Source organism: Xiphias gladius, chromosome 22, assembly GCF_016859285.1.
Source record: "Xiphias gladius isolate SHS-SW01 ecotype Sanya breed wild chromosome 22, ASM1685928v1, whole genome shotgun sequence".
NCBI lineage: Eukaryota > Metazoa > Chordata > Actinopteri > Istiophoriformes > Xiphiidae > Xiphias > Xiphias gladius.
Window position 1 is genome coordinate 3,455,880 of NC_053421.1, and position 26,036 is coordinate 3,481,915.

The 26,036-nt window shown below is 39.5% G+C and overlaps 1 protein-coding gene across 3 annotated transcripts in view; it reads right to left on the reverse strand.

Annotated features, from left to right (window-relative positions):
- Positions 1–2,582: 2,582 nt before the first annotated feature.
- Positions 2,583–26,036, reverse strand: part of ascc3 (activating signal cointegrator 1 complex subunit 3) — a 163,444-nt gene continuing 139,990 nt past the window's right edge. For all 3 annotated transcript variants that reach the window (XM_040116968.1, XM_040116969.1, XM_040116967.1), the window contains exons 35-42: positions 25,627–25,738; positions 25,390–25,524; positions 17,480–17,704; positions 12,739–12,890; positions 11,971–12,121; positions 8,547–8,753; positions 6,715–6,890; positions 2,583–5,364 (exon numbers count right to left, since the gene is read on the reverse strand). In XM_040116968.1, coding sequence (XP_039972902.1) covers positions 5,217–5,364; positions 6,715–6,890; positions 8,547–8,753; positions 11,971–12,121; positions 12,739–12,890; positions 17,480–17,704; positions 25,390–25,524; positions 25,627–25,738 — 1,306 coding nt within the window. In that variant the 3' untranslated portion in view covers positions 2,583–5,216. The remainder of the gene's footprint in view (positions 5,365–6,714; positions 6,891–8,546; positions 8,754–11,970; positions 12,122–12,738; positions 12,891–17,479; positions 17,705–25,389; positions 25,525–25,626; positions 25,739–26,036) is intronic.

A 26,036-nucleotide genomic window follows, 5' to 3' on the forward strand; every position in this document is an offset into this window, starting at 1 on the left:
TTCCCTCATCAGTTTACACTCAATACCCCATAACGAAAACGGAAAATTTTAGAAATGTTTGCAAATGTATTAAAAAAGAAAAACTGAAGTATCACATTGACATAAGTATTCACTCCCTTTACTCAGTACTTAGTTGAAGCACTTTTGGCAGAAATTACAGCCTTGAGTCTTCTAGGGTTTGACATGACGAACTTTTCTGCCATTCTTCTCTGCAGATCCTCTCAAGCTCTGTCAGATTGGATGGGGACCGTTGGTGGACAGCCATTTTCAGATGTTGCCACAAGATTCTGTGGTCTGATGAAACCAATACTGAAGTGTTAGGCCTCAATTCTAAGCATCATGTCTGGAGGAAACCAGGCTCCGCTCATCACCCGCCCAACACCATCCCAACAGTGAAGCAGGGTGCCTGGTTTCCTCCAGACATGATGCTTAGAATTGAGGCCTAACACTTCACTATTGGTTTCATCAGACCAGAGAATCTTGTTTATCACAGTCTGACAGTCCTTTAGGTGCTTTTTTGAAAACTCCAAGCAGCTTTCATGTGTCTTTCACTGAGGAGATGCTTCTGTCTTCCACTCTGCCATGAAGCCCAGATCGGTGGATTGCTGCACTGATGGTTGTCCTTCTGGAAGTTTCTCTCCTCTCCATCAGGTTGTTGGTCGCCTCTCTTACCGAGGCCTTTCTCCCCTGATTCCCCCTTTGGCCAGGCTGCCAGCTCTGGGAAAAGACCTGGTTGTTCCAGCTTCTTCCACTCAAGAATTATGGAAACCACTGTGGTCTTCGGAATTTTCAGTGCAGCAGAAATTAGCATTCCCCAGATCTGTGCCTCGACAAAATCCTGTCTCTCAACTCTGCAAGCCGATCCTTCGACCTCATGGCTTGGGTTTTGCCCTGACATTCATTGACAGCTTTGAGATCTTATATAGACAGGTGTGTGCCTTTCTAAATCATGTCCAACCAGTTGAATTTACCACAGGTGAACTCCAGTCACGGTGTAGAAACATCTCTGAGATGATCGAGAGAAATGGGAGGCACCTGAGCTGAATTTCAAATAAAGTGTTATAGCAAAAGGGTCTAAATATGTATATCAATGTGATATTTCAGTTTTTCCCTCTTTAATAAATTGGAAAAATTTTCTAAAATTCAGTTTTCACCTTGTCATTACAGGGAATTGAGTGCAGATTCATGAGGGAAAAAGTGAAGTTAAATGATTTTAGCGTTAGGCTGAAGGGGTCTGAATACTTTCTGAATGTTCTATATGTATGTGACTGTGGTGAAGAATAATAAATCCCTTTATTATAATATAACATTTTGGATTAAAGGGTCTCCATCCCCCACCTGACTGGGGCTGAAAATTACAGAGTAAATTTTCTCACATATGCAGTAGTACTCCCCAACACCTGGAAATATACTAAAATGAGGAAAATCAATTGAGTTTCTCTAACCATGCTGATGTATCCTTGCATGAATATTGTAGAAATGAATACATTAAAAAACACGGGCATTAAAATGTTGTTACTGAAGACAATCCAAGGTACTATAGAATTGTTCTATAATCAGTAGCATGATCTGCTCCAATGTGTAAGTGGCTATGATATTTTATTTTAACGTGAAAACAATGTGACAATGTTCTCGTAGTAATCAGCCTCCAGAGAATTATCACCTTTACACGCTCCGCTCTGCTTTCAGCTCACTGTTTAGCTGTCCAGCCCATAAATTTAGTGTTCTGGCCCACTGCCTTCATCGTGTCGTTTTCGGCTGCAGCAGGCAGCTGTTTTTCAGCGAAAAAGCTCTAAAGACCCAATGTCCACTACCCACTCAGCACCATGCAGCTGACAGCCACAGTTAAAGACTTGTTGCTCAACACAGCGGAACATTTAGCAGCTAAACAACCAGATCCTTCCTTCAGGAATTGGTACGGACAAATAGTAGAGCGAAGATTGGACTCATATTTATCAGGTGGACCCGAGCACATCTCCAAATGAATGATATTGTTGCTCTACAACTGCTAGATTTGTAAATAAGCTACTCTTTGCTAAAAAGTTAACCATATTAGCTTAAAAGTTGATAATATGTCAATGTGTTGTGATCACAACTTGTTCTTGCTGCCCCCAAGTGGCCAGGAAATTCAGTTACTGCAGGTTTAGTATCTGCTCTGACATCAAGGATTTGTTCCAGACAAATGGCAACCCAGTGTGACATCCGACCACTGGTTTGGGAACTACCATTTTGAAGCCTCGAGTCAGGTGCCAAGCTATTCCACTTCCCCTGCTGGCCTGCACAGATGTAACTGTAACCACCCAACATCCCATATTCATCTACAGAGAGCTGGTTGGGTGGTTGGTACCCATGCCTCTAACGTCCAGCCCAGCTGAACCTGACCGATACCGCCAAAATTCAGACAAACCTAAAATGAGGCTATATTTTTGCTTTCTTTTGTTCATTACTGATGGTTAGCTCATCAGGTTAATGCAGCATCCAGAGGCGGTAATACAAAGTGGTGAGAGTGTGAAAATCATACAGGCAAAGAGGTTTGTTGAGTCAGACAAAAACAGCCAAACCACTGTTTGTGTGCAACCACAAGAAATATGCTTTAATCCAGAAGCTGATGTACACATTCAAAGGATTTGCCAAAAGGAAATGAAATCACTGATACACATTTCAGAATTTCGACCTTTGCACACTCGTGTACTCGTAACCTTAAATTCATCACAAAACTGCATTATTTCAAAGCTGTTTCAAGTTTAGAAAGAAGGAACAAAAATTTCAATTGCCGCCTAGTGATCCTTTTATACATTTATTTACTACCTCAGTGACTGAAGCGTCTGATTTCAAGTTTTTAGCTGAGGACACTTCTGAGTAACCGAGGAACGCTTCCAGGGAGAGGGAGATTTATTTGAAGAAATACCTGACAGTTTGGCGATCCTGAGTGACGTTCCTGTAGTGGAAAGAAGCATGTTTCACACACCTGCACTGAGATCTCCAGCAGATTAAATAAACTCAGTCAGCTCTTTCCTGTTTGACACAGTGAAGCCACATTTCCCCCTCTGCAAAACCGGAATGCTGTGTGTTTTATCTTTGGATCAGTGTCTCAATAAAGATTTCCATTTTTTTTTTCAATACACCAATACCCCAGGCCCATTTGTCATATATTGTGTCACAGGGACTACAGGCTCCGCGCAGTACTTGACCCTAACCTCAGCCCTAGTCCTAAACCTACCAATGTGACATGGGTTGGGGTGAGGTGTTGTCATACAGAAAACAATTAGGTGGAGGGGGCTGTTTCTATGGGGGTTTATTTATTATTCTTATGAGCCTGTTTCTGTTTACGCCTTTCTTTTTAAAGAAAAAGAATATAAACTCTCAAACACATGTTCAGTTCTTTTATACACTGCATTTCTGGTTCCATCATGTGTTTCTGGTCAAGTAAACAACAGATACGACACTGAGTCACACAGGGCAGATAACTGCTGTTGTATTATTCTGTCAAGTTGTGACTGCATGTTGCATTCAGCCCACATCTCAATACTTTATATATTTTCTTGACACACTGTCCAGTCTAGGTCATTATAAAAATGTGAGTGGACGTATCGGTGGGCTAACTGTCTAATGGCAGCAAGAACAGCCAGAAAGGTTCATGATTTGAATGCAATGGCTGGAAACACTGTATGAATATAGTCAACATTTATCCATTATGTTTCCATTTGTTGACATTTCGTGTCAGAAAAATATATTTTTTTTTATGGGAAGATAAGCAGGCCTTTTTCTCCTTGGTCTATGAAAGGGAAACAAGTGACTTGTTTACTCTGCAGTAGCCTCTGTCACCTATCTTGACAGAAATTGATTTTTTTGAGTAAATGTGCTGGAGCTCAGTTTTCCCAGACAAACTACAGTGGCATACGAAATGGAAGTGAATGTTCCACTGGCTCTGTCTCAGGGGTGCCTCCTTCAGTGTAGTCTTTGGATGATTGGAAGCTAGTAGACTGAAGCTGAACTTTCTCCCCGCAGTAGAGAAGCCTACCCAGGATTCAGCATCGCAAAATTCAGACAATTTGCAACCTTAAGACGTCAGCATGCTTCAAAGGAAACACTGCGTCGGATCATCTAACAGTGTCTGAAACCCCCTGTCAAGCGGCAGAATCTGAGGAAAGGGGGTTTCAGACATATACCTGGCTAATTGCACATTTTAGACCACAATTGGCTTGGTGTGAAGGTGGAGGTGTAAAAGTAGGCAGGGTTTCGTTCATTCATTATTTACACAACTACTGCTGTCATTTTCTGTGCCACACCATCAATTTCTTTAAAGAGAGACTGTCTGAAAGCGTGTGCTGTTATCCCAATCTGTAGAATTGTCACAAAAGACACTGAGTTCTTGGAGAGGGAGGCAGTGTGATGCAGCCACGTTTGTAAACAATTTTGCCTTTAGATGTTGTCATACAAATTGTGAAGCCTAGTCCATTTGAAGCATACTGAGGCCTTTAGTCTCACAGAGACAAAAGACCAGTTGGCAGAGGATTCTCAGAAACTGAGAACTGGTTCTTTCCTCCAAATTTTGACAAAAGAAATCTTTATTACTAGTGGGATGGGAGAAACTTGTTGCCCTGTTGTAACATATGTGGTCTAAAAAAACGGAGAACTCATGAAAGGGAACATAACTATCGTCCATCAGTGATGTTAAAGAAGGTATTTTGCATGACTATGTCACTTTGCTGTGACATCAGAAGTGAAACACACATGAAAGTTCCAACTCAGAGAGAGCAATGCAGCAGCAGTTTAGTACCTGACATAATTCAGTGTTAAATTAGGTTAAACCAATAAAATGAAAAGAGCAAATATGTTTAAGGAACTAAAATATCCCATTTTTTTCACTGATACTAAATAATCAGAGAATTAAAAAAAAAAGAAGGAATGAGTAAGTAAGAGGTGAAAGTCACTGCCAATGCTAAATATTAATTATTAATTGAAGCAGAAGTAGATAAGAGAAGGTGATACAAAATGGGTATAGCAAAATAGTAAATTCCAACCTTTCATTGTAAAATAATCACTGGAAAACAATGATCACAGATCAGTGAAACTTAACAGTGTGAGATAATGCCAGAAGATTCCTCCTTTAACACAGTCACTGTGTTTCAGATTCATCACACTCATCTGTTGATCACTGAAGATGCTCTTGGAACTGTTCTGCTGCGGCTGATGAGTTGTTTTGCCATTGTTGCTCAGCCGAGGGTCTTGTCAGGCACTGAGTCGGACACCTCTGTGTTGACCTGGGCAGCGATGCTGGCAGGTGTTACATTCAGGTGGATGTCGTACTGCTGGTCCAGACCCAGGTAGCTGTCGCTCATCAGGTACAGTGTGTAAATACACCTGAAGCCAGACGTTACACAGATCAACAGTTAGAGCATAGAAGTGGATACAAAAGCCTAAAAGAAAGCGTACTGGATCTTGTTGGACCTAAATTTGTCCCACTGGAGCTGTGAGATTACAAAGCCATTTGTTTTTAAATTGGTCTCAAGCTCATAGCGTTTTGTATACACACAAGGTAACTGCTAATGCTGATACTGTGCTGTATAAGTCCAATTAGCTGGCGTCACAGGATGAATGTTAATGGCAAACTTGCTTTGTTGCCGCTATGGTAATCCCTGGCGGCAAGGGTACTTTCTGGCAATGCACTAATCTGCAGTTTCTGTTTGCTTTAGGACTTTTCAAAAAACTCAGATATGATATTTATTATCTTCTACACAGCTTCTTCCAAGGATAAAATGTTCTTTCTTTCTGATTGGTTAAAGTACAGTCTGGTGGTATTCTTTATTTTCCTTTTTGTCATCAAATCCCATGTGCAGACCCAAACCAACAATGATGATATATCTTCTTCCTCTGTGCCATAACTTCATTGTTGTCCAAAAACTATTAAAAAAAAAAAAAAATCACATCAGTGAGCCAAACTGCTGCACTGAGTGACATGTTCCTTCATTAGCATGAACACACACTGGAGTTTATTTTGACTCAGTCCCACATACCCAATCCTGCTGCCCCAAATACTCACCAGAGCACAAGAACGTGGATTAATTCGCCACTGAAAATAGTCCCCAACAAATGCACTGTTTAATTACTGAGCCTTAATAAAAATGAAACTATATATTTGTAAGCTTTTTTTTAAAGATTACATCTCCCACTCTTTGGAGCTGACTGCCACAAACAGGGTAGAGTAGTCAGAAAGTAATGAGAGACAGACTAAGACATTGTTGGCTTTTATTATTTCATGGGATTTGGTCACTGTCCACTGTCTAGTTTCCACTGAATGAGTTGGGGAATTCAAAACAGTGAAACTAGATTGTGATTGTGTGAATGATTTATAACGAAATTCAGAGTAGGTGCTTTTCCCTGAGAATTAATCAAATTGACTGACATTCTGTCAAACATTTCTCAAAAGATCAGTAGGGACCATGTCACAACCCGCAGCCTTGTCATAAATTGTTGTATTGATGTGAAAGTGTTTGACTATAAACCTGTGACAACTATGTACTGCTATTAATGATTAGTGTCAGCGAGGCTAGTGATGCAGTTCAGGTTGTCCGACCTGCATCTGGCCTAGAGTTTGACTAGGGGTGTTTCCCTGACTAGTGGGATGTTTCCTCTCAGTTACTGTATACGGAGTGTGTGGGGAAAGCTTGTGTTTATGTACGGTTTAAAACCTCTTTTTGTACAGCTTCTTACTTTCCAGTCTTCTCCGGTGTGTAGAAGGCCACAGACACAGCCGTGTGGTTGCGCACGTATCCAACCCGTTTGACAGCCAGCAGCTCCCTGCGATCCACCTCCCCCATGACTAGGAACCAGCCTTCATCCTTCACCTTGGGAAACCTGGGAGCCTGGGCCTTACTGTCCTGCTTCCTCTGAAATAGCAGACACACTGTACAGTCCCACTGTGCCACAGAAACTTACATACTCAGTATATCAAAGTATGAGATATCAGCTGAGGTGCCTTTACGTGATCTCGGCACAATGCAGATCTAAGATAAGATAATCACTGACAGGGAAATGCAACAGACACTGTTGAGTGTGATGTTATGGCAGATGCTAGATTAAAAATTCAAAACACATTGTTGAATGTTATGTTATGCTAGACAACATAATACAGTTGATAAAGAAATCTGATTTATTATAAAAAGTGAGTTCGTGCTCTTTGTGATGCATCAGTGCAACACAATTGTTTATTAAACTTAAGGAGCAAAAACCCAGAGGTACATTCTTTTTTTTTTATGACTTTCTTCTATTACTTTATTACTTTTACATATGAGACAAGGATTAAAAACAGATGTTTGATTTACGCAGTTTTTGTGTCGCTAAATGTCTTACATACAGCATTTCTGTCAAACCTGATGACAATCCAACTTGTTTAACTCAATAATAACTGCACTGATGAAACTGTAACGCTAATCCCTGCTTTGGACTCCCTTCTGATTGAAAAAAAGGATAAAGTTGCTCCTAGAAGAGTCCAAAAAAGTCACCAAGCGCTTTGCCTCAAATTACTTTTTGTGAATGCTGTATCCCAGCACCAAACTGCATGTAAGTTTCAAAGGGGTAGTTCAAGGCGGGCTGGAACAAACCAGTCCCCCAACGTTATGGAAGCACAATATTAAATCACTGAAGTGATAAGTATCCACGGCATCTGAAGATTAGTATGTTTTTCTGAGACAGAACTGCTTCTGTGGCCAACATGCAAAGCAACCTGAACAAAGAATACCGTGTTAAAAGTCATCAAAAGATAAACTGCAAACTGCCCACAAGCCTTAACTCAATTTTCATTCTTCCAGAAGAGTGGGTTATAGAACAGCATTACTTAAATGCTTCCCCCATTTTATACTCCTTCAAAGGTCTCTGGTAAACAACTGGTCAACAACACAAGTTTGAGAAAGTTCACTAAAGCTGAACTGTACTTTTGCTTTGTTGCTAAGAGCATATCAGCTGATCACAATGACTCCATTCAGTATATGAAATCAAGTGTCAAGAGTTGGTGCCAAATTTGAGCCCAATATTCACCCTCCTTTTAGCTCTGTTGTTATAACCAGCTACTGAGGGAAATATCTGGCTCTTTAGCTGCTACATGCGCCACAATGTTCACCTGCTAGATGCTAACTTTGTCTGCTATGTGATGTTTAGCAGGGAGTGTACAGTGGGGTTTTAGAGCTTTTCACTTGAAATAGCCACTTGCTGCTGGAAACCCGGTTGACATGGGCCATAAAACCAAAACAATGAGCTAAAATATGCTAAACAGTTCTGTAGAGCTGAAGTGAACTGCAGCTGGCTGATAAATAATAGTTCATCACCATCAGTGACCCCTTTCACATTACATGTAGTCATATGATCCATTCTTAATGTAAAAATATTAATTACTGCAGCTTCAGAGTAACCGTAAGGCTTAAGCCAGTCTAATTCTAAGATCTTACTATTACACACATATTTCAAACAGTTGTATCATGTAAAGAGTTTATAATGATACATTGTATTCACTTGATAGAAAGTGGAGTATTGATATTGGACATACTGACCCTCTGCTGGCCCAGATTGATGCGTCTCAGTGACACCTGCAGAACGTACTCCTGGTCAGCGTGGACAGGCAGCCAGCTGCTCTCTTCCCTCAGGTTTGCTCCTGCTGCAGGCAGGGCATACTCCGTTTGCTCCTGGCTCTCCTCCCACCAGCCCTTTACACTCATTTCAACCTCCAGGACTGGGAGATGACTCAGGAAGGACCATGCCTGACAAGGGAGGAAGAAGATGGTGACAAGAAGGATATAACGGATTAGGAGGAAAGGAGGAGGGAGACTACCATTCATATCATGTTGCATTCACTGTGAATATGAGTTGCTGATTGTGAAGACAACATTTCAGCAGCTCTGTAGTTACAACATCAAGCTCCGAAGATGAATGGGCAGGTATATCTGCAGCAGCTTTGTATTATATTTTTTAAACTCTTAAAAAAATAAAATAAGTGGATCCCAAATTTTGCACCACTTGATCAGAGCTGATGAGTTTGCCTCGCTGAGTGTTAGACGTGCTGAGAGAGACACTAGACTGGTGATTGGGTCCTGGGTCAACTACAGTTTATAGGAACCCGTGAAGGTGTCTAATATGAGACTGTGATGTACAAGACATCAGAGAAAAGTTTGTGAGCCCAGGCTCAAGCCCAAGGCAAGTTTTACTGCCATGGTTTTTCCCCATCAGGAGTGTGTATTAATCTTTTCAAATCAATTTCTTCAACTTCTGTATACAGGCATTTAATTCTAGTCAATTCATGCTCACACTGCCTTATTACAAATTAACCAGGAAACTTCTTTATTGGACAATTTTAATGACTTTAAGGATGCGTAATCAGTGAAACATAAACCCCACAAGGGAAAATCTAATTCTGTGAATGACAGCAAGTTGTACTGCAGTCTACTAAATCTTGTTTGTTTATTTACCTTCTCAGTCACAGAGAACAAAGAAATTGACAAGGAGTATCATTAGTCAAGACAACAATTACTTACTAAGTTAACAAAGCTAAACTAAAATAAGCTAATTCCTTTTCAATTATAGCGAAAGTTCCCACACTCACATGCTGATGAACATATGCGTCCAGAATCCAGTGCTTGGTTTGCTTTGCTTTCACACCACAAACAAACTGCTAGAGTCAAATTGGACCTGGACTAAGACGCGTATTTTAAAGGGCTCCCGGTCTGGTTGTTTAGTCTGCTTTAACGTCTCTAAACCAAACCAACACCAGACTTCATATGAACCGAAACGAACAGATTAGGTGTCAAAGCCATTCCAAGACCTCAGAGAATTCTACAATCAACTAAAGCTATAATAGTTATGATAAAACCAGTTCACTTTACATGCCAATGGGAGCCTTCACAATATACTGAGAATCATAATGTTTGGAAATAACAATTGTGTACCACATCATCATGTTCGTGTGGTTTCTATCTTATTTTCTTTATCCCATGTTTTTTACACCCATAAAATGTCTTACTGTTATGAGGCATTGATTGGATGTATTTTTATAAATACCTGTTGTTGGTGTATTGCTATTTGGGGTGTTGGGGTGGGAAAATGGACTCTTATTGTCAATCGTTTTGTCATATTGTTTGTATTTCTGTTATGGAATTATTAAAATCTATATAAGAATCAAAAATCGACGTGCTTGTGTCCAGAAAATAATGAGATGCCCTCAGGTGGACATTACTCAAATAATTTCAGTGGCTGGCAGATTCTGGGAACCTAAATACAACAGTACCATATTAAAAAAGTTAATTTCCCACCTGCTGAATTATATTCCCTCAAATGTTCTAATATGACATGAAAGTGGTGCTCAGAAAGGAACTACAGAATTCTGGGAAAAAAGAAATCAAGATTTTTAAGTGGGGGTTTGTTAGATGGACAGATCCATCAGCTACGGTAGAGGAGGTCTGCTGTTTGTTAATTCATTCTAACAGACACTTCTCCGGTCTTGGGTGCCTCGTAAGTGTTTTTAATGGAAAATTTGAGAAACAGTTGGTTTAACCAAAAGCTCCACCACAAAGAGGATGTAAGCCATAAAAAGGATAAAGGTGCAGAAAGAGTAACACTGGTGGATGAGGGTGGGTGTGTGTGTGTGTGTGTGTGTGTGTGTATTTGTATGGCAGTTTATTGAAGGCTGGGAAGAGAAAAACCTCTCTGATTCATCCGGCAAAAGCTATTTATATGAGGATTACTTTCCCTGAACAAGTCAGACAGGAACACTGCTGCACATCTAATTATTTAATTAGAGAGGCTGCCACGCTGTGTGGGGGTAAGGGTGGTAGGGAAGTAAAGGTGGGGAGAGGAGAAAGCAGGGACACCGATTGGGTGAAGCCACAGGGCCTGCTGATGTGCCCGGACACTCTCATTACTGCTGCAATTAGCACTTAAATTGGAGCTGTAAACCCTATCAATGGAGCTGTAATTGGGGATCTTGGAGGTATCTGGGACCACAGTGGCGAGACTGCTCATGGCACATCAATGATAATGGTGTGTGTGTGTGTGTGTGTGTTTGTGTGTGTGTGTGTCTGTGTGTATGAGAAAATACGTATGATCTGCATAAACTAGATGTGGGAATAGGCCCATTCTGCAGATTTTTAAAAAAAATGTACAATATTGAAGTGCTTGTAATCTATTTTTGTTGTTTTCTTCCTTTCTGTAGTAAATCAACATTCGCTAAGGCCCTGTTCACACCTGGCATTAACATGCATCTTGGGTGATCTGATCACAAGTGGTCAGCTCTAAGTACATCAGTTCACACCTGGCATTAAATTGTGTCTCCACATGTGTCTTGAGTGACCACTTGTGATTGAATCTTACTTCCCTGCTCTAAACACGTACATTAAATCAGTTTGCTAAGACCAAATACGTTGTTGTTTTTAACTGGAGGAAAGCAGCAATGCACTTCCTGTGCCTAGTCTGCCAGAAATTAAAGGAAGAAAAAATCAAAACAATACAGACTGGGTTTATTCCTTGGTGTGCTCCAGACAAACCAAATTGCCCAAGATATTTGACGCACTCGTAATATAATCTCTATGAGCCTTTTGAAATTTTCAGACGTCATGGGCAAAGCCAGTTTCCACTTTTTCCAAGACTTGTATTTGTTTGCAAATGAGTACATACATCCGCTTATGCAGAGGGATCAGCTGAGTAGGCGGTGCTTCAATGTGGCTCAGGACACATTTGCGTACACAATCCTAAAAGAATGTGGCCATAAGCGGCCAAGACCACCTCCGAATGTAATTTGAGCGATCAGATCTCAATGTGTCCTGAATGCGTCTTGGGTCCATTCACACCTGTACTTATAGCTGTCCACTTGTGATCAGATCACCCAAGACGCATGCTAGGTATGCACAGGGTCTACAGAGCATTACTAATTTCGAAGGATAACCATATTCCCAATGTGCTTTTAGGGAAATTAATTTATAATCTTACCTGGGCAATCTGACTTGAATGAAACTCTTGGCCGACGATAGCAGCGAATATACTTTCCTTTCCCTTGCAGGCAGCAATCAGCTCAGGAAGTCCTTCAATTGGTCCATTGAAACCTCCCATGTCCCTCCTCTCCTTCCTGTTTGCCCATTTCCTATGAAGTGATTGAAGGAGACAGACGGGAGAAATTCTTGGTCATTAGGCAGCATCACAACATATAGTACCCCACACTTCATGCTCTCTCTCACCACCAGGCCTGCGGGTCTTCCTTTCTCATCCCTCTCTTACCATTTTTATTGTTTGCACAAAATTATTTGACACTGCAGGATGCAGGCCTGGAAATTCATATGGTGTGTGCATGGAAAAAACAGCTTTGAACATTGACTCACTAGGTCCTGTATGTGTGATTACATTTGTGTTTGCACCTGTGTGGGAAATTTTCAGAATGTAACTGATGATGTTTGCTGAGTTCCATACCTAAAGTTGTGAAGAATCAGAAACTGTGAGAGACACACCAGCTACTAATGGTGCTTACAATACCAAGTCGTTTGTCATTACAGTACTCTTAAAGCTATGAAACCCTTAACACAGACTACTTGAGATGACATGAAGAAGCTGTTCAGACATTAATGAGACATGACGAGATGTAATGTTCACTGATTATTAGTACACCTTGGACAACAACCATGCAGATTAGCCTTCTACAAGACCTAGCTACAAATGACTATGGACATTATACTGTAGCTGTACTTGTGAAGTGATGATCTTTACCTGAACAGATAGAGGTCTTGTTGTTCGACATGTGGCAGTGTCAGTAATGAGGAGTTGTGCAGCCAGTCACCCTGGACGATCATCTGTATCAGGTTGCAGATACTGATGGCTGTAACAAGCCAGCCTTCATTAGCAGCTACATCCAGCATTGCCTAAGGAGAAGAAACAGAAGTGTAACATTGACAAGACACTAATCACTTTTTCTATGCCATCTCTACCTAAGTCACCCAGCAGGGCCTCATGTGACAAGAGTTTTTATTCCCAAATTTTTGTGGCTTTAGAAAAGTATTCAGATCCCTTTAATTATTTCAATTATGATGCTGTCACCAACATGCTTCATTATTGGGATAGTAGCCACGTAACGAGCAGTGCCTGGTGTTTCCCAAACAAAGTGCTTTAAGTTCTGCTCAAAGAGTTAAATTTTTGTCTCATCAGATCAGAGAATCTTTTTCCTCATGTTGTCAGGGTCCTTTAAATGCTGTTTGGCAAACTCACAGTGGGCTATCAATACCCAGATTGATGGAGTGCTTCCAACAGGTTCTCCCATCTCTGCAGATGACGTCTGGAGCTCCGTTAGTGACCGTTGGGTTCTTAGTCACCTCACTGACCAAGACCCTTCTTGCATGGTTACTCAGTTCGGCTGGATACTTACATACTTTTGTAAACTAGAATGGCACTCAATAGAGTGCATAACTCTGCCCAGCTGAAAAATGCCCTATCTCGTAATGTTAAGAAAAGTGATAAAAAAAATCACTTCTCACGGATAAATAAAGCAAACAGGATGCAGTTGACCACAATCTGAAGTGCCAAAGCAAAGAGTCTGAGTAGTTATGTGAATTTTTATATTTGCAAGAATTTATAAAAACGTGTTTTTTTACTTTGTCATGAGTGTCATGTCTTGCAATTAGACATACAATGCCGAAGGGACAGAGTGTAGCCAATGAAAGGCAATGGTCTGTAGCAGTCGGTTTTAATCATCGGGACTTAAAGAGACGGGTACGGGATGTGTTTGGTTCTCAGGTTTAGGCCCATGAAGGACTCTATCCTAGGGAAAACAAATTTTAAAAAAACCACTGAGGGAAACCCTGCACCATACAGAAAGACCTAAACCTAAGAGTAATATCACTAAAAATGACACCTGTAAGAGCTGTGGCTCAAATGAGCACTGTAGTGCACAATGCACTAGGCATTAGGCAAAACATAACACATTTTAACTATACATCTTTGATGAAGATGTCAGCAGTCATATTCACAAATTCACAAATACTATCTCTTATCTTTTATCTTAGGAGTATCTCCTAACTGCCCGGTTTAGCACAAAGATTGACATTTAATGGTAGTTTTTCTTCAAGGGTGGGTCACATCATAAAGTACCACAGCATAATTCATTTGCATGTCCTCATGAAATAGACAGTGCTGGAAGCTTGGTGATGTAGTGACTACTTGTTTGTCATGCGACAGAGCTAATATAATATCTTCCTCCATTTTGGACTTCATCATCTTAAAGATCAGTGATGTCAAGAGGGTTTACATTTATCAGCTAATTGTAAATAGTCTTGACTTCAGAGTTCACAAAAACTGAATTTTTATATAAAAGTTCTGCGCAAATTTACTTACAGCTTTGAGTGAATCCACTTATTGTGGTGATTTTAAAGCATTGACTTCAGTCAAAGTTTTCACTGCCTTTAGAGTTTAAAGCATTAAAACCCTCTTCCAAATCTGCTAATGATAAGGGTATTCCTGAAGACTCCTGAGACACAAAGGCACAGTCCACACTCTAGGATGATAAAACAATCAAAAACTGTATGTAAAGATTTCAGAAGACTGAATTTTGCATACATGTTAACTGAAGTTAATGATATAAGGTGACAATTGAATCTGATGCAGTTTGCAACAAAGTGAACTAAAACAAACAAAAAAAGAACAGATTGTTAGAAAGGCAGATCAAGCAGCTTATTTTTTATTGGCTGAGCAGTTGGCTGGGGTTTTGAAATTCATATACCATTGGAAAAGAAAAGTGGAAAGCTGATTGAATACAAAAGGAAAGTATTTGAAATACTCAGATAGTGCAGAAATAATGCAGAAATATGTTTTAACCTAAATCTTAGCATTACCCTCTTGACATTATACAAAACAAAAGTTGTTTTTCAAATGTGGGCTAGATGGATAGGTCCACCATGGTTTTTTACGTTTCTTCTCCTTTGTTTCTCCTCCATAGCCTGATCTAGTCCCTGTCCAGGGACTAGACAATTGACTAAAGCCAGGGAACGAGGACCTGTTTTCCTGCCATCTAAGCCTGATTAGGGTGCTAGCCTTTCTTCTTTTTTCTTTTCCTTGGATGGATGAGCATTCCAGATCAATGGTGCATCCAAACTGAGAAACTCAAAGTGAGCGATTGCTGATCAGATTAACAGTTATTTCTGTCAGCCATATATGATTTGGTTGATGACATTTAGAATGAAAAAAAATGTAATAAGTAAAACAAAGAGAATTTTGAGGGAGTTCACATTGAGGCAGCCATACTTTAAGTCATCTTGACTTTAGTGTGAACACATTGAAATAATACAAACATATGAAAGGCAAAACCACATCTGTTTAAAATGTACTCACTGGTCACTTTGTGTGTCATGGAGTACAAACATTTTTCCTCCATCATTACATGAATTTTTTGATTCATGGATTCAAAAAGGCACTCAAATTAGACCTCATTCTCCTAATTAAACCTCATTACCCAATTCAATGGAATTTCTGCAAAATGCTGACCTTTATGGGAAAGCAAAGGTGCAGAGTCCAAACTTGATGAAACTATCATGGCTTACTGGCTGTGTTGCACCATTCGATCTTATGTTACCTGGCTCTGCTGGGGTATTAACTGCGGTATTATCAATATGTATTGCATTTTCTTGAAACTCATTGCTCATAGCCTTGTTCTAAGTATCCATTTGAAAAAGGGCAGATTGTTCTGTGGATCAAACCTGTCAATTAAAATTTTGTCCAGGGACAGTAACAGTCTCGTGTTGCATTCCCTTTAAACATACTGTAAGTACCAATAAAAATATACATTCAGTCAATAAAAACAACCATAAAAAACTGAAGACCAGAACAATTTCAGTAAATTGTAGCAGGAGGACACCGGAGAAGTAACCACATTCATGAGGCATGCAATATCACTGCCAGATACACAGCATGGAAAATCACAAGCACATGTACATATACACACACACACACACAAACACCCATCCTAAACTGTGGACAATGGCTTACAGACGTTCAGACATGGTCCTAACTTCAAACAGTACATACAAAGAAACTAAATAAACACCATCTACCACATCACAATTTAGACGCAAAATAATCTTCATGGAAAATCTTTGATTGATGAAGTTTTGAGGTTGTTGTCAGTGTTACTGACTCTGTGATAACTGTGATATGGGTAATTTTTTCTATTTTCAAAGACCTTGTCTCCTGCCATTTTCTGTATGAACACTGTATAGAGACATTGTGGCTGCCTGATAATGAGAAACCAGGTGGTTACATATAACCTCTGAGCATAAAGTTATTTATGAGATGGACCAGTAAGTTCAACTACAAATCACCTACTAATGTTTAACATTCCCCTTCTATTTTCTGCTTCATCTACAACAAAGCACCGCCTCCCAAGATGTGCTCTCTTTTCATGTGCACCACATAATTCGAATCTAATACTTATGTATTCCTCTCTCACCATTTCACCTCATGCTGCTATCATTAAATGATTCATCTGTTGATGTTAAGGTCGTGTTTATGCTTCTAAACTTGCTTTACTAATCCATTGAAACTCTTGAGGTCTGAATATAATGTGGAATTTTATGGTGGCAAAAATTAAAAGGGAATCTCCAGGAGGCTTTATGAACTACTCCAACTGTGTGAACAACGCGTTTCACTGCAGGCTTCATCAGGTTAAACTTTTATATGATTCCTGCTTTTATCAGCACCTGGGAAGATATTTTTGTCAATGGTCCTACCTAAAAAAAATATTTATGTCTATATTCAGATTTGTTAACAAATACCATTATTATGTAATGCCATTACTACCACTATTAACAATTAAAACTTATCTAAATAGTCTGATCAAAACTATTATACTGTATATATATTTACAGCTGATATAATCTGCCAATGATGACATTTTTCATTGTAACTGGTGAAAGTTTTAATGAGTTGCCTAAATGTCACAGACCTACTACCTGAATGTTTTGTATGTTGCTGCAATTCCAGATATTTTGCCAACCTGTATGTTAGAACACAATAATATTTTTTCAAGTTTGCATACTGTAAGTTTCACTTGCAGTGAGCCCTGAATATGTTAACACAGCAGTTACACTTTGTCTCATGTTGATCAGTTTAGTATAAGGCCAGATCTCAGTTGAGGGTGGAGACCATGTTTTGGCCCTGCTTGCAGGCACATTAAAAATGTTATGTATCAGTGTGGTAATCCCCTACTGGCAAGGTGCAGGAGAAATGCACACGGCACTCCATGGCGAAAGTGTGTTATACTAGGCCAGTGGAAAAAAGTTATTTGTGGCACACCTAGTACCTGAAAAAGTCTTTTTTAATCAACAGCTTCTATACAAAAGTTCCTAAACTCTGAATTACTATACCTTTCTTTGTGTTTTGATAGAATGATGACTCAAATATTCATGTTTCAATATCACATAAATAATTTGTTGATGCTGTGTTTCAGTTGCCAAGTGAATCTTACCTGACAGATTCGGATGGCGTTGTCCAGTACTGTCTTGGTATCTGTGGTGTAGTCGCTGCATGGTAGCTGGGCGTGGCTGAAGTGAGCCTGCAGCAGCAGGTGGGTCTTGGTGTGGGCGCTATCATAGGAGTGGGGGTTGACCTGCAGTGGGAGCTGCTGAGCCAACTGGCTGTTGAGCTGGTCTTCGTTGTGCCTGACAGGCAACTCAGCATACTCCTCTGCATCCTGAGAAACAGAGATCGAAAATGAAACAGGAAGTCCAAATTTCCATTCTACGGTAAGACCTTTTTAATCTGAGCATCTGTACTCTGACAGCTGCATTTACCTCGCATCTCCTCTGTTTTTTTCCTGGCCGGAAGGCCAGCTTTCCCTTCCAGAAAAAGACTGTGGGGAATCTTTTCACCAGACCTAATGACCTGAAAATCCTGCCAACCTGCTTATAAAAATCTACCAAGGGTAGGGATGAGATTATAAATTCTTCAAATTTATTTTAAGAAAATTTCTGTGATTTCTCAACACTGGGCAGTAAAATGATGATGATGGTCCATCAGTCTCCTCTTTATGCTGTGGCTGTGTGTTCAGCCTTGTTTGTAATTGTTACACAGAGTGATGCGCAGACACGTATGACTCCCCTCCTCTAATTCACTCCAGTTCAACTTTAGCTAATGTACTCCCATCAACAGGCTGGGTTGGAGGCATTTGTCACAGCCTCCCCTCGGCCTGGACTGTTAAGTCTCCATCCATCATTGACCAAAGCCAATGTCTCAAAAGCTAGGACCTGAAAAAGGATCTGAGGGGGGAGGGGGCTGGGGTGAGAGATAGGACTAGGAATCACCTCTGAATGATTTATCTTTCAGTGTTGTTGTGTCTGCATATGGATGTGCTGGAGAGACTATAGATCTTTTAGCAGACATAACCAACAACTCCACACTGCCTCACACCCTCTGATAGTAACATTTACTAAGACAGAGGAGGGAGAAAGTACTTGGAGAGACTGAGACAGCTTTGAAGCAGTATTTGCATAGTGGAGCTAGCAAAAAGAGAGGAAGGTATACACACCTGAGACCTATTATAGTTGTCAGGTCCACAGTACAACTGCTACAAAAACATGTATTTACAAGTTTACAAAATTATACATTTCTGAAAAAAATAGGACACACTTGCTTGTGAACTGGCTGGCCATTCAAACTTTGTATAGAATTAAAGACTAATTGATCAAAACAAAGACTAAATGTATCAATTGTTGATTAATTATTAATACAAATAACTGTTAGTTGTGGCTATGTTTTAATTCCGTGCTGTGTCTTGCTGTCAACACTTACAAATGAACTGTTTAGAAATTTAGCTTGGTGGGTTTGTAGGGTTTTTAGAATATATGCACTTTTGAATTATTTAAGTTAAAATGTTAAATTTGGACTATTACAGGTTGGATTTTATTTTCATAGTTGTACTCAGTGCAGTTGTACTCAAGAGCGTAATCCCTGAGATCCTCCAGAGTCTGATGAGGTCAGAACGACAAGAGGTCAGATAATCAGACAGGCTGTGTACATGCCAGCAGTTTATCCAGATTATCTAAACCACTTTATGTGGAGGTAGAGCAGAAAAAGAGTGCACCCGTAATGTCTGTATAAATACTTCATTACAAGGGAAAGAAAATTTGCTTCTAGCCCAAGCCAACATCTATGATTTTTTTCAGCTATTCAGAAGTTGCTCTAAATTGAAAACCCTTAAATTAACATATTTCTTCAATTGAAATGACAAACATTAAGTTGAAATAATTATCAGGCTACAGGCAAACAGTATGTGTGCGCGCACAACCACAGCAAGTATGGGGAGTCAAAGTTGAAGCTGGAAGGGAAGCTGTAATGGATGTTTACAAAGGGCAGTTGGGTAATAATTTTACCATTTGCCTTTGTTTTCTCTTCTAAATAAGTTTGGCTAACTAATGGGTTTGTTTCCAACCTTTCTGATCATCATGTGTTTCTTGCCCCGCCGGACGTCTATCTATTGATGGTGCTGCCTCCAGATCTCTGTGATTAACTTGCTGAGTATAGCATTATTACAGTATCACTGATTGGAATGTTAGGATTCTTTGAGGTGCCTCTTAGCTCTTTCAATGTTTTTTTTTATATGTCACCATTATGTCAGGCTTCCCTCACTGATCTGGTATGCATATTTCACCAGTGGCTTCTTAAAGTATTCAGACCCCTTCACTTTCTGCAAAATTTATTGTGTTGTCAATTTAATTTTAAGTGGATAAAATTGCCATTTTTACCCATCAACCTATACTTTATAACCCATAATGACAAAGTCAAAACATGTTCTTAGAAATTTCTGGAATTTATGCAAAAAGCACTGATCCGATTTGCACCAAACTTGGTGGAGTGATGGGGGAATGGACCATGGAAGAATTCATTAAATTTTGTGTGGATCTGGTTAAAAGGGTGGATCCAGGGATTGTTTTAATCACTTTCCTTAACATTGCAAGACAGGACATTTTTCACCTGGGCAGAGATATGCGCTCTATTGAGTGCCATTCTAATTTATAAAGGTACTCAGACCCTTTGCTGTGGCACTCCAAATTTCTAGTCAGATGTATCCTCTTTACTTTAATTTTTTTATGTGTGTCTAGATCTTGATTGGAGTCCACCTGTGGCATATGAAATTGACTGGACTTGGTCAGGGAGGTGACTAAGAACACAACGGTCACAAACAGAGCTTCAGACGTCCTCTGCCGAGTTGGGAGAACCTACTGGAAGTATGACCATCTCAGCAGCCCTCCATCAATAAGGTCTTTGAGGTAGGGCGGTGAGACAGAAGCCCCTTTGTGTAAGAGGCATATAACAGCCCACTTTGAGTTTGCCAACCAGCAGTTAAAGGACTCTGACAGCATGAGGAAAAAGATTCTCTGATCTGACGAGATGAAAACATAACCCTTTGAGCACAACCCCAAACACTATATTTGTTGAACACCAGGCACCTAGCATCCCCTGGGTAATACCATACCTGCAGTGAAGTATGGTGGTGGCAGCATATGCTACGAGGGTGCTTCTCAGCGGTCAGGACATGTACACTGGTCAGAATTGAGGGAAGGATGAATACATCCAAATACTGAGAGGTCCTTGAAAAAAACCTGCTCCAGAGTGCACCCAGATCTAAGCTTGGGGCATATAGTTCACCTTTCAGCACGGCAATGACTCAAAGCAAAAAGCAAGACAATAGTGGAGCGGCTTCAGGACAAGTCTCCGACTGTCCTTGAGTCACCCACCAAAGCCCAGGCGTAAACCTCATAGAACATCTGTGGAGAGACCTGAAGATGGCAGTTCACAGACATTTTCCATCCAATCTGACGAAGCTTGAGAAAACCAGTGAGGAAGAATTGGATAAATTGCACAGTTCCAAGTGTGCAAAGCTTGTAAGGACTTACTCAAGAAGACTTGAAGCTGTAATTACCAAAGGGGTTTCTACAAAGTACTGACGGTGAGAAACTACAGGAAAAAACGCTGTTTTGGGCTATTTTTTTTTCAATAACATGTCTTCTTTCTAGTGGAGAGAAAATGTTCCAAAATACACATTAAGATGTAAGATGTAGATTTCTCCTAAATTCATCGAAGGTTAGCATTCTAACGGAACATGCGTACCATGATCGTTGTTTGTCATTACAGCTTTTGTTGTAAAGCTGTCTGTCTCTTGTACAATATTATTGGATCCAAACATGGTCATTAACTTTGTATCAGCAACCAATCATGAAACGCAAAGTGAATATTGTGAAGTTGTGAAATTTTACAATATATATCTTTACAGGCTGTTTTCTCAGAAAGTTTTCTCTCTTACTCTGAGCCAGAAATCTCCACTTTAGTAGCATTTGCACACATCGAAATTTCCAGTTTTATTCCTAACTATATTCTGAAGGTTTTTACATGGGGGTTTGTTCACATATAATTCAAACCCTGATTTGTGTAACATTTTCTTTCTAAAAACATGGCAAAAATGTATTTTTTATGGCTGTTGACAGTATTTTCTGATTTATGGAGTGATAAAATTGGATATCAAAAATCCCCTCCATAAAAACCGACTCTAATATGTCATCACAATGAAACAAAAATTTTGAACCTGGCTTTATCCAATGTTGAGATTTCTATTCTGGAAATGTATGCAAATTAGTGCATATTTAATTAGATACTGTCTTATTTGCATATTTAAACATACAATTTCAGAAAACTTGTAATACAAAAAAAAAAATCTTAATGTCAGTAATCAACTGTTAAAGTTTCACAGTGATATCTACTAGTTACATTTTTTCCCATTTTCCTATTCACCTGTGGTGTCTCTCCTAAATTAAAGGACTGAATACTGAATGACTGAATGAGAGATGTCAGTTTTTGATGTTTAATAAATTTATGAAAATTTATAAAAAAATGTTTTCACTTTGTCATTAGGGGTTATTAAATGTTGATTAATGGGCAAAAAATGATGTTTTACCCATTTAAAATGAAATGTATAGCACAATAAAGTGTGCAAAAAGTGAAGGAGTCTTAATACTATCTGAGACCACTGTATATGACAATAGGTTCGACTACCTTGGTTAACAAAGTTTATGTTTGATGCAGTTTGATTTCACTATGAGAACACTGCCGTCTTAGGAAACAGAGGACAAATACAGCAGGAAAGAAAACAAGAGACAAAGACAGGCTGAGTAGTAGCGTAGTGCTCAGAGAGAAAAATGTGTGTAAGGAGGGGGTGGGAGGTGGTGGTGAAGCAAGGCGTAGGTGTTGCTCATTAGTGGCCACGCTGCAGCAATTAGGGGGAACTGGAGGAGCATCCCAGTGCTTTGTAGCTAACAGAGGGGGAGTGGATGGGGCGGCGGGGTAACTGGCCTATTGTATCACAGCTTGTTGGGGTGGGAGGCAGCCAAGCATGGCATGTCTTGGTCTGCTTTCAACTACATGTGTGCAAAGGAGAATGATGTTAACTGTTTCTGGAGTAGCCTCCCCTCCATATGTTAGTATCATTATTAAAGTCAGGTTCAACAATACTAAACATACCAAATGGATTTACTGCAAGAATAAAAGTTGAATAAAATCTAAAAACACACAGAAAATTATTAAGCTTTTGTTCAAAATTAAAACTTTCTAAATGTCAAATTGTATTTTTGTCCACAATTTACTTCACTGGGAATAAATAAATAAATAAATAAAAAAAATATCCAAAGCAATTGCTATCTTGGAAAACCCCTGTTCTTCAGTAAAATGTTCTGCTGATGGGGTGAGATAAAGCCCACTGCTTTCTTTTAATTCCCACTGCAGGATGTACCTCTCTGCCATAGAGATCCACTCTTGTCCAAAAACTATTAAAAACACATCAGTGAGCCACACTGGTGTACAGGGTGACATGTTCCTCCATTTCCATGAACACACACACTGTAGTTTATTTTCACTCAGTTCTGCATACACCACCCTGCTGCCTCAGATACTCAATGGAGCACCAAATGTATTACAATCTGACACTATACATTTGTGAACTTTTTTTTTTTAAGATCTACATATAGGCTTTGAGATCAGAAATCAGAAAGTATTGACGGATGGACTAACACATCATTTGTTTTTGTAATTACATGGGATTTGTTGATATTAAAAATTAAACGCCACCAGCCTTATCTTTTTATAATCTAGAAAGGACTTAGAGAGTACATCACTCTGCTGCAAAATGACAGAAAAATTATCTAAATCATTTTTTAGCAACAAGAAATGTTTTTAATCTTTAAATCAGCATCCGATTCCATATCTGCATCAACACACACATAATGACAGATGATCAAGGAATACATGTGCCATTAATTTCATTTGAATAAGTGCAGGAGATCACTGCATCTTTACAAAAAAATGACTTGATTCTAGAAAATTCTAGAAAAGTTGACTTTTGTCACTTGCTGTTTTCAGAAAATCTGATTTTAGACGTCAATGGTAGTTTAAAAAGATTTTTCACAGTGATGAAATGCACCCAGAATCATTACAAACAGATATATGAGGCCATTAGAAGCAGTGGAAAAGGGAGTATGTCACCCCCCCCCCCAAGTGAAAGGTGTGAAACCATCATATCCTTGAGATAAAACTAAACCTTTGTCTGAGCTTCATTAACTCTCCTCAGACAAAGGTGCTAATTTGATAGCAGGGAGTAAAGCACGTGTGTTTATGTGCTTGCATAAACATTCCCTGATGTATCTTGCATTGTCAAATGCCAAGAAGAGAAAAATATAGGAGGGTATGTCTCCTGTCACTGATCACAGAGCCTCAGTGGTTTTCTAAAAAGTTGAAAATATACTGCTGTGTTACATGTTTTTCAAACAACTTTTAACATAAAGATCTCTGGATGCCAAATACTGAAGAAGGAGATGCAGTACTACACGGACATGACTAGGCTACAACAAAAAACATAAAAAAAAATAAGAAAAGAAAGAAAAAACAATAACACTAAATTCTTGTTTATATCCAGTAAAATCAATATTTAGAGTATTGCACCAAAAATATGTGCAATCTTATTTTTCATTTGCACTTGCAACTAATGTTTTTTTTTGCAGAGATTTAATTGGAAAATAGTTGTGAGAAGCAGATCTGTTTAACTGCTTGACTCTCACTTGCCTGCCCCAGTACACACAAAGTTTAATGATTTCCAATACCATGAGCAAAAGTGGAAGAAAATGTACAAAGACAGTGTGTAACCCCAACTGTGCATACAAAGGTAAAGCACATAGAGTTGTGCTAAAAATATTACAGCCCCAAATTCTAATGAAAAATGTACCCTTAAAATGTAATTAGAAAACAATGTGCTGAGCCCTGTCCCAAGTGGACAATTATTAATAAAGATAGACCTTGGCTCAAATCTTCCAACAAGATCAGTTTCTGCCCTGGTCTTGTTTTAGGTGGCAGAGCACTAGTGTGTGTCCTCCTGCTCTGCAGGCATTCTATTTCTGAGTGTATTATTGTGCATCCCTTAGACCCCACTTTTTATTTTTATCACTTACTTGACATAACATCAAATTTTTGACTTTGCTTGTAGCCTACAAGGTCTGAATCTAGATTTGTGCATCATATTTACCAGCACCATTAAACAGAGAGCATCGCTGCAGCTCCAACAACACTCCAACAACACAAAAAACTTGAAATGACAGTGAGTACAACATTAAGCAGGAGCTTCACTGGCTCCACCAGTAGCCTAGTCTTGGTGAAGACACAGTGACAGACTCACCTCTGTGTCGGTTCATACAGTTTCTCATGAGCAAGGAGGATTGTTGATTTCTCACTGAGTGAGACATGCCCAGTGTGCACAGCTGAGCATAGCAAATAAGATTTTTTTATAAAGCTGCTGCTGTATACACAAGTGGATTAAACCTAAATCCCAATTAGTGACACTAACATTTATTTTTTTTAGAATACCACATCATATAGGCAAACCAATTCTTATAGATTTATCAGTACTACAGATAAAAAAGTAAGGTAAAAGGATTTGGGTTCATTAAAAAAGGGAGGGGCTCATCGTCTTGGGGGCAAAAGAGTAGCGAGCAAATAGATGGCTGAATGTACTGTATCTCCAACTGATTGTGAGATACAGTATCTTAGTAAAATGTCAGTTCTGGCCTTACAGAGGAAAGGTCACAAAGTCAGTAAACATCTTGTTCTAGAGAGGGAACAGCTGGTTAAAAAGATGTAACTGCTCTCTCTATGCACAGTCCTCAATGTAAAGAAGCGTCTCAAGCCTTAACTTCAGACCACGCAACACAAGTGCGCACACACACGCCCTCAGGTTTCAGTGTAAAAGGACAGATATATAAAAAAAGTTGTGGCACTGACAAGATTGACATAGTAAGTGGTGAGAGAACAACAGTACCTGTATGTTCACAGTTCTAAACTCACCGTCAGAATTGAGAGCAGCTCATGGGTAGTCATCTCAGCCTTCAGCCGTTCTTTAAACATTCCGATGGTCTGATGCCTCAGGTAGTAATAGGAGGCGATGCGACCGTAGGTCAGTGGCTCAATGGTGCGATCATCCTAGAGCATTTATGGAAACAAAAGCGTGTCAAACAAAAAAGATGTCATGTTAAACTAATCATTTTTCAGACTACAAACTAAAGATACTTCACATGCACACACCTCTTTTATCTCTATGCAGTAAGAGCACTCCAAGTCCCGCAGGCTTCTCTCCACCAGGTTGGACAGGTATTTGTTAATGGACTCGTGGCTGATGTCTTCTAGGCTGTAATAACTAAACAACAGAGTACATAGAGTATGACTACAACATTAAAACCGATAACTGCTTTTATTGTTGTGGCTTCTTGGTGTATGTCTAAACTGTAAACTGTGAACTTATTATTGGTCAGTAACTGATGGACTAATGCCACTGTACTCCTGGATGACTACTATATAATCACAATGAGCCCACCAGCTACATTAGTTCACCCAGCAAACCTGCAAGTTGTCACCAAACTTCTATTACCACCTACTTTGATAGGATATTGAATACATTTCACTGTGCCACTTTCCGCTATGACCAGGAGTTTATC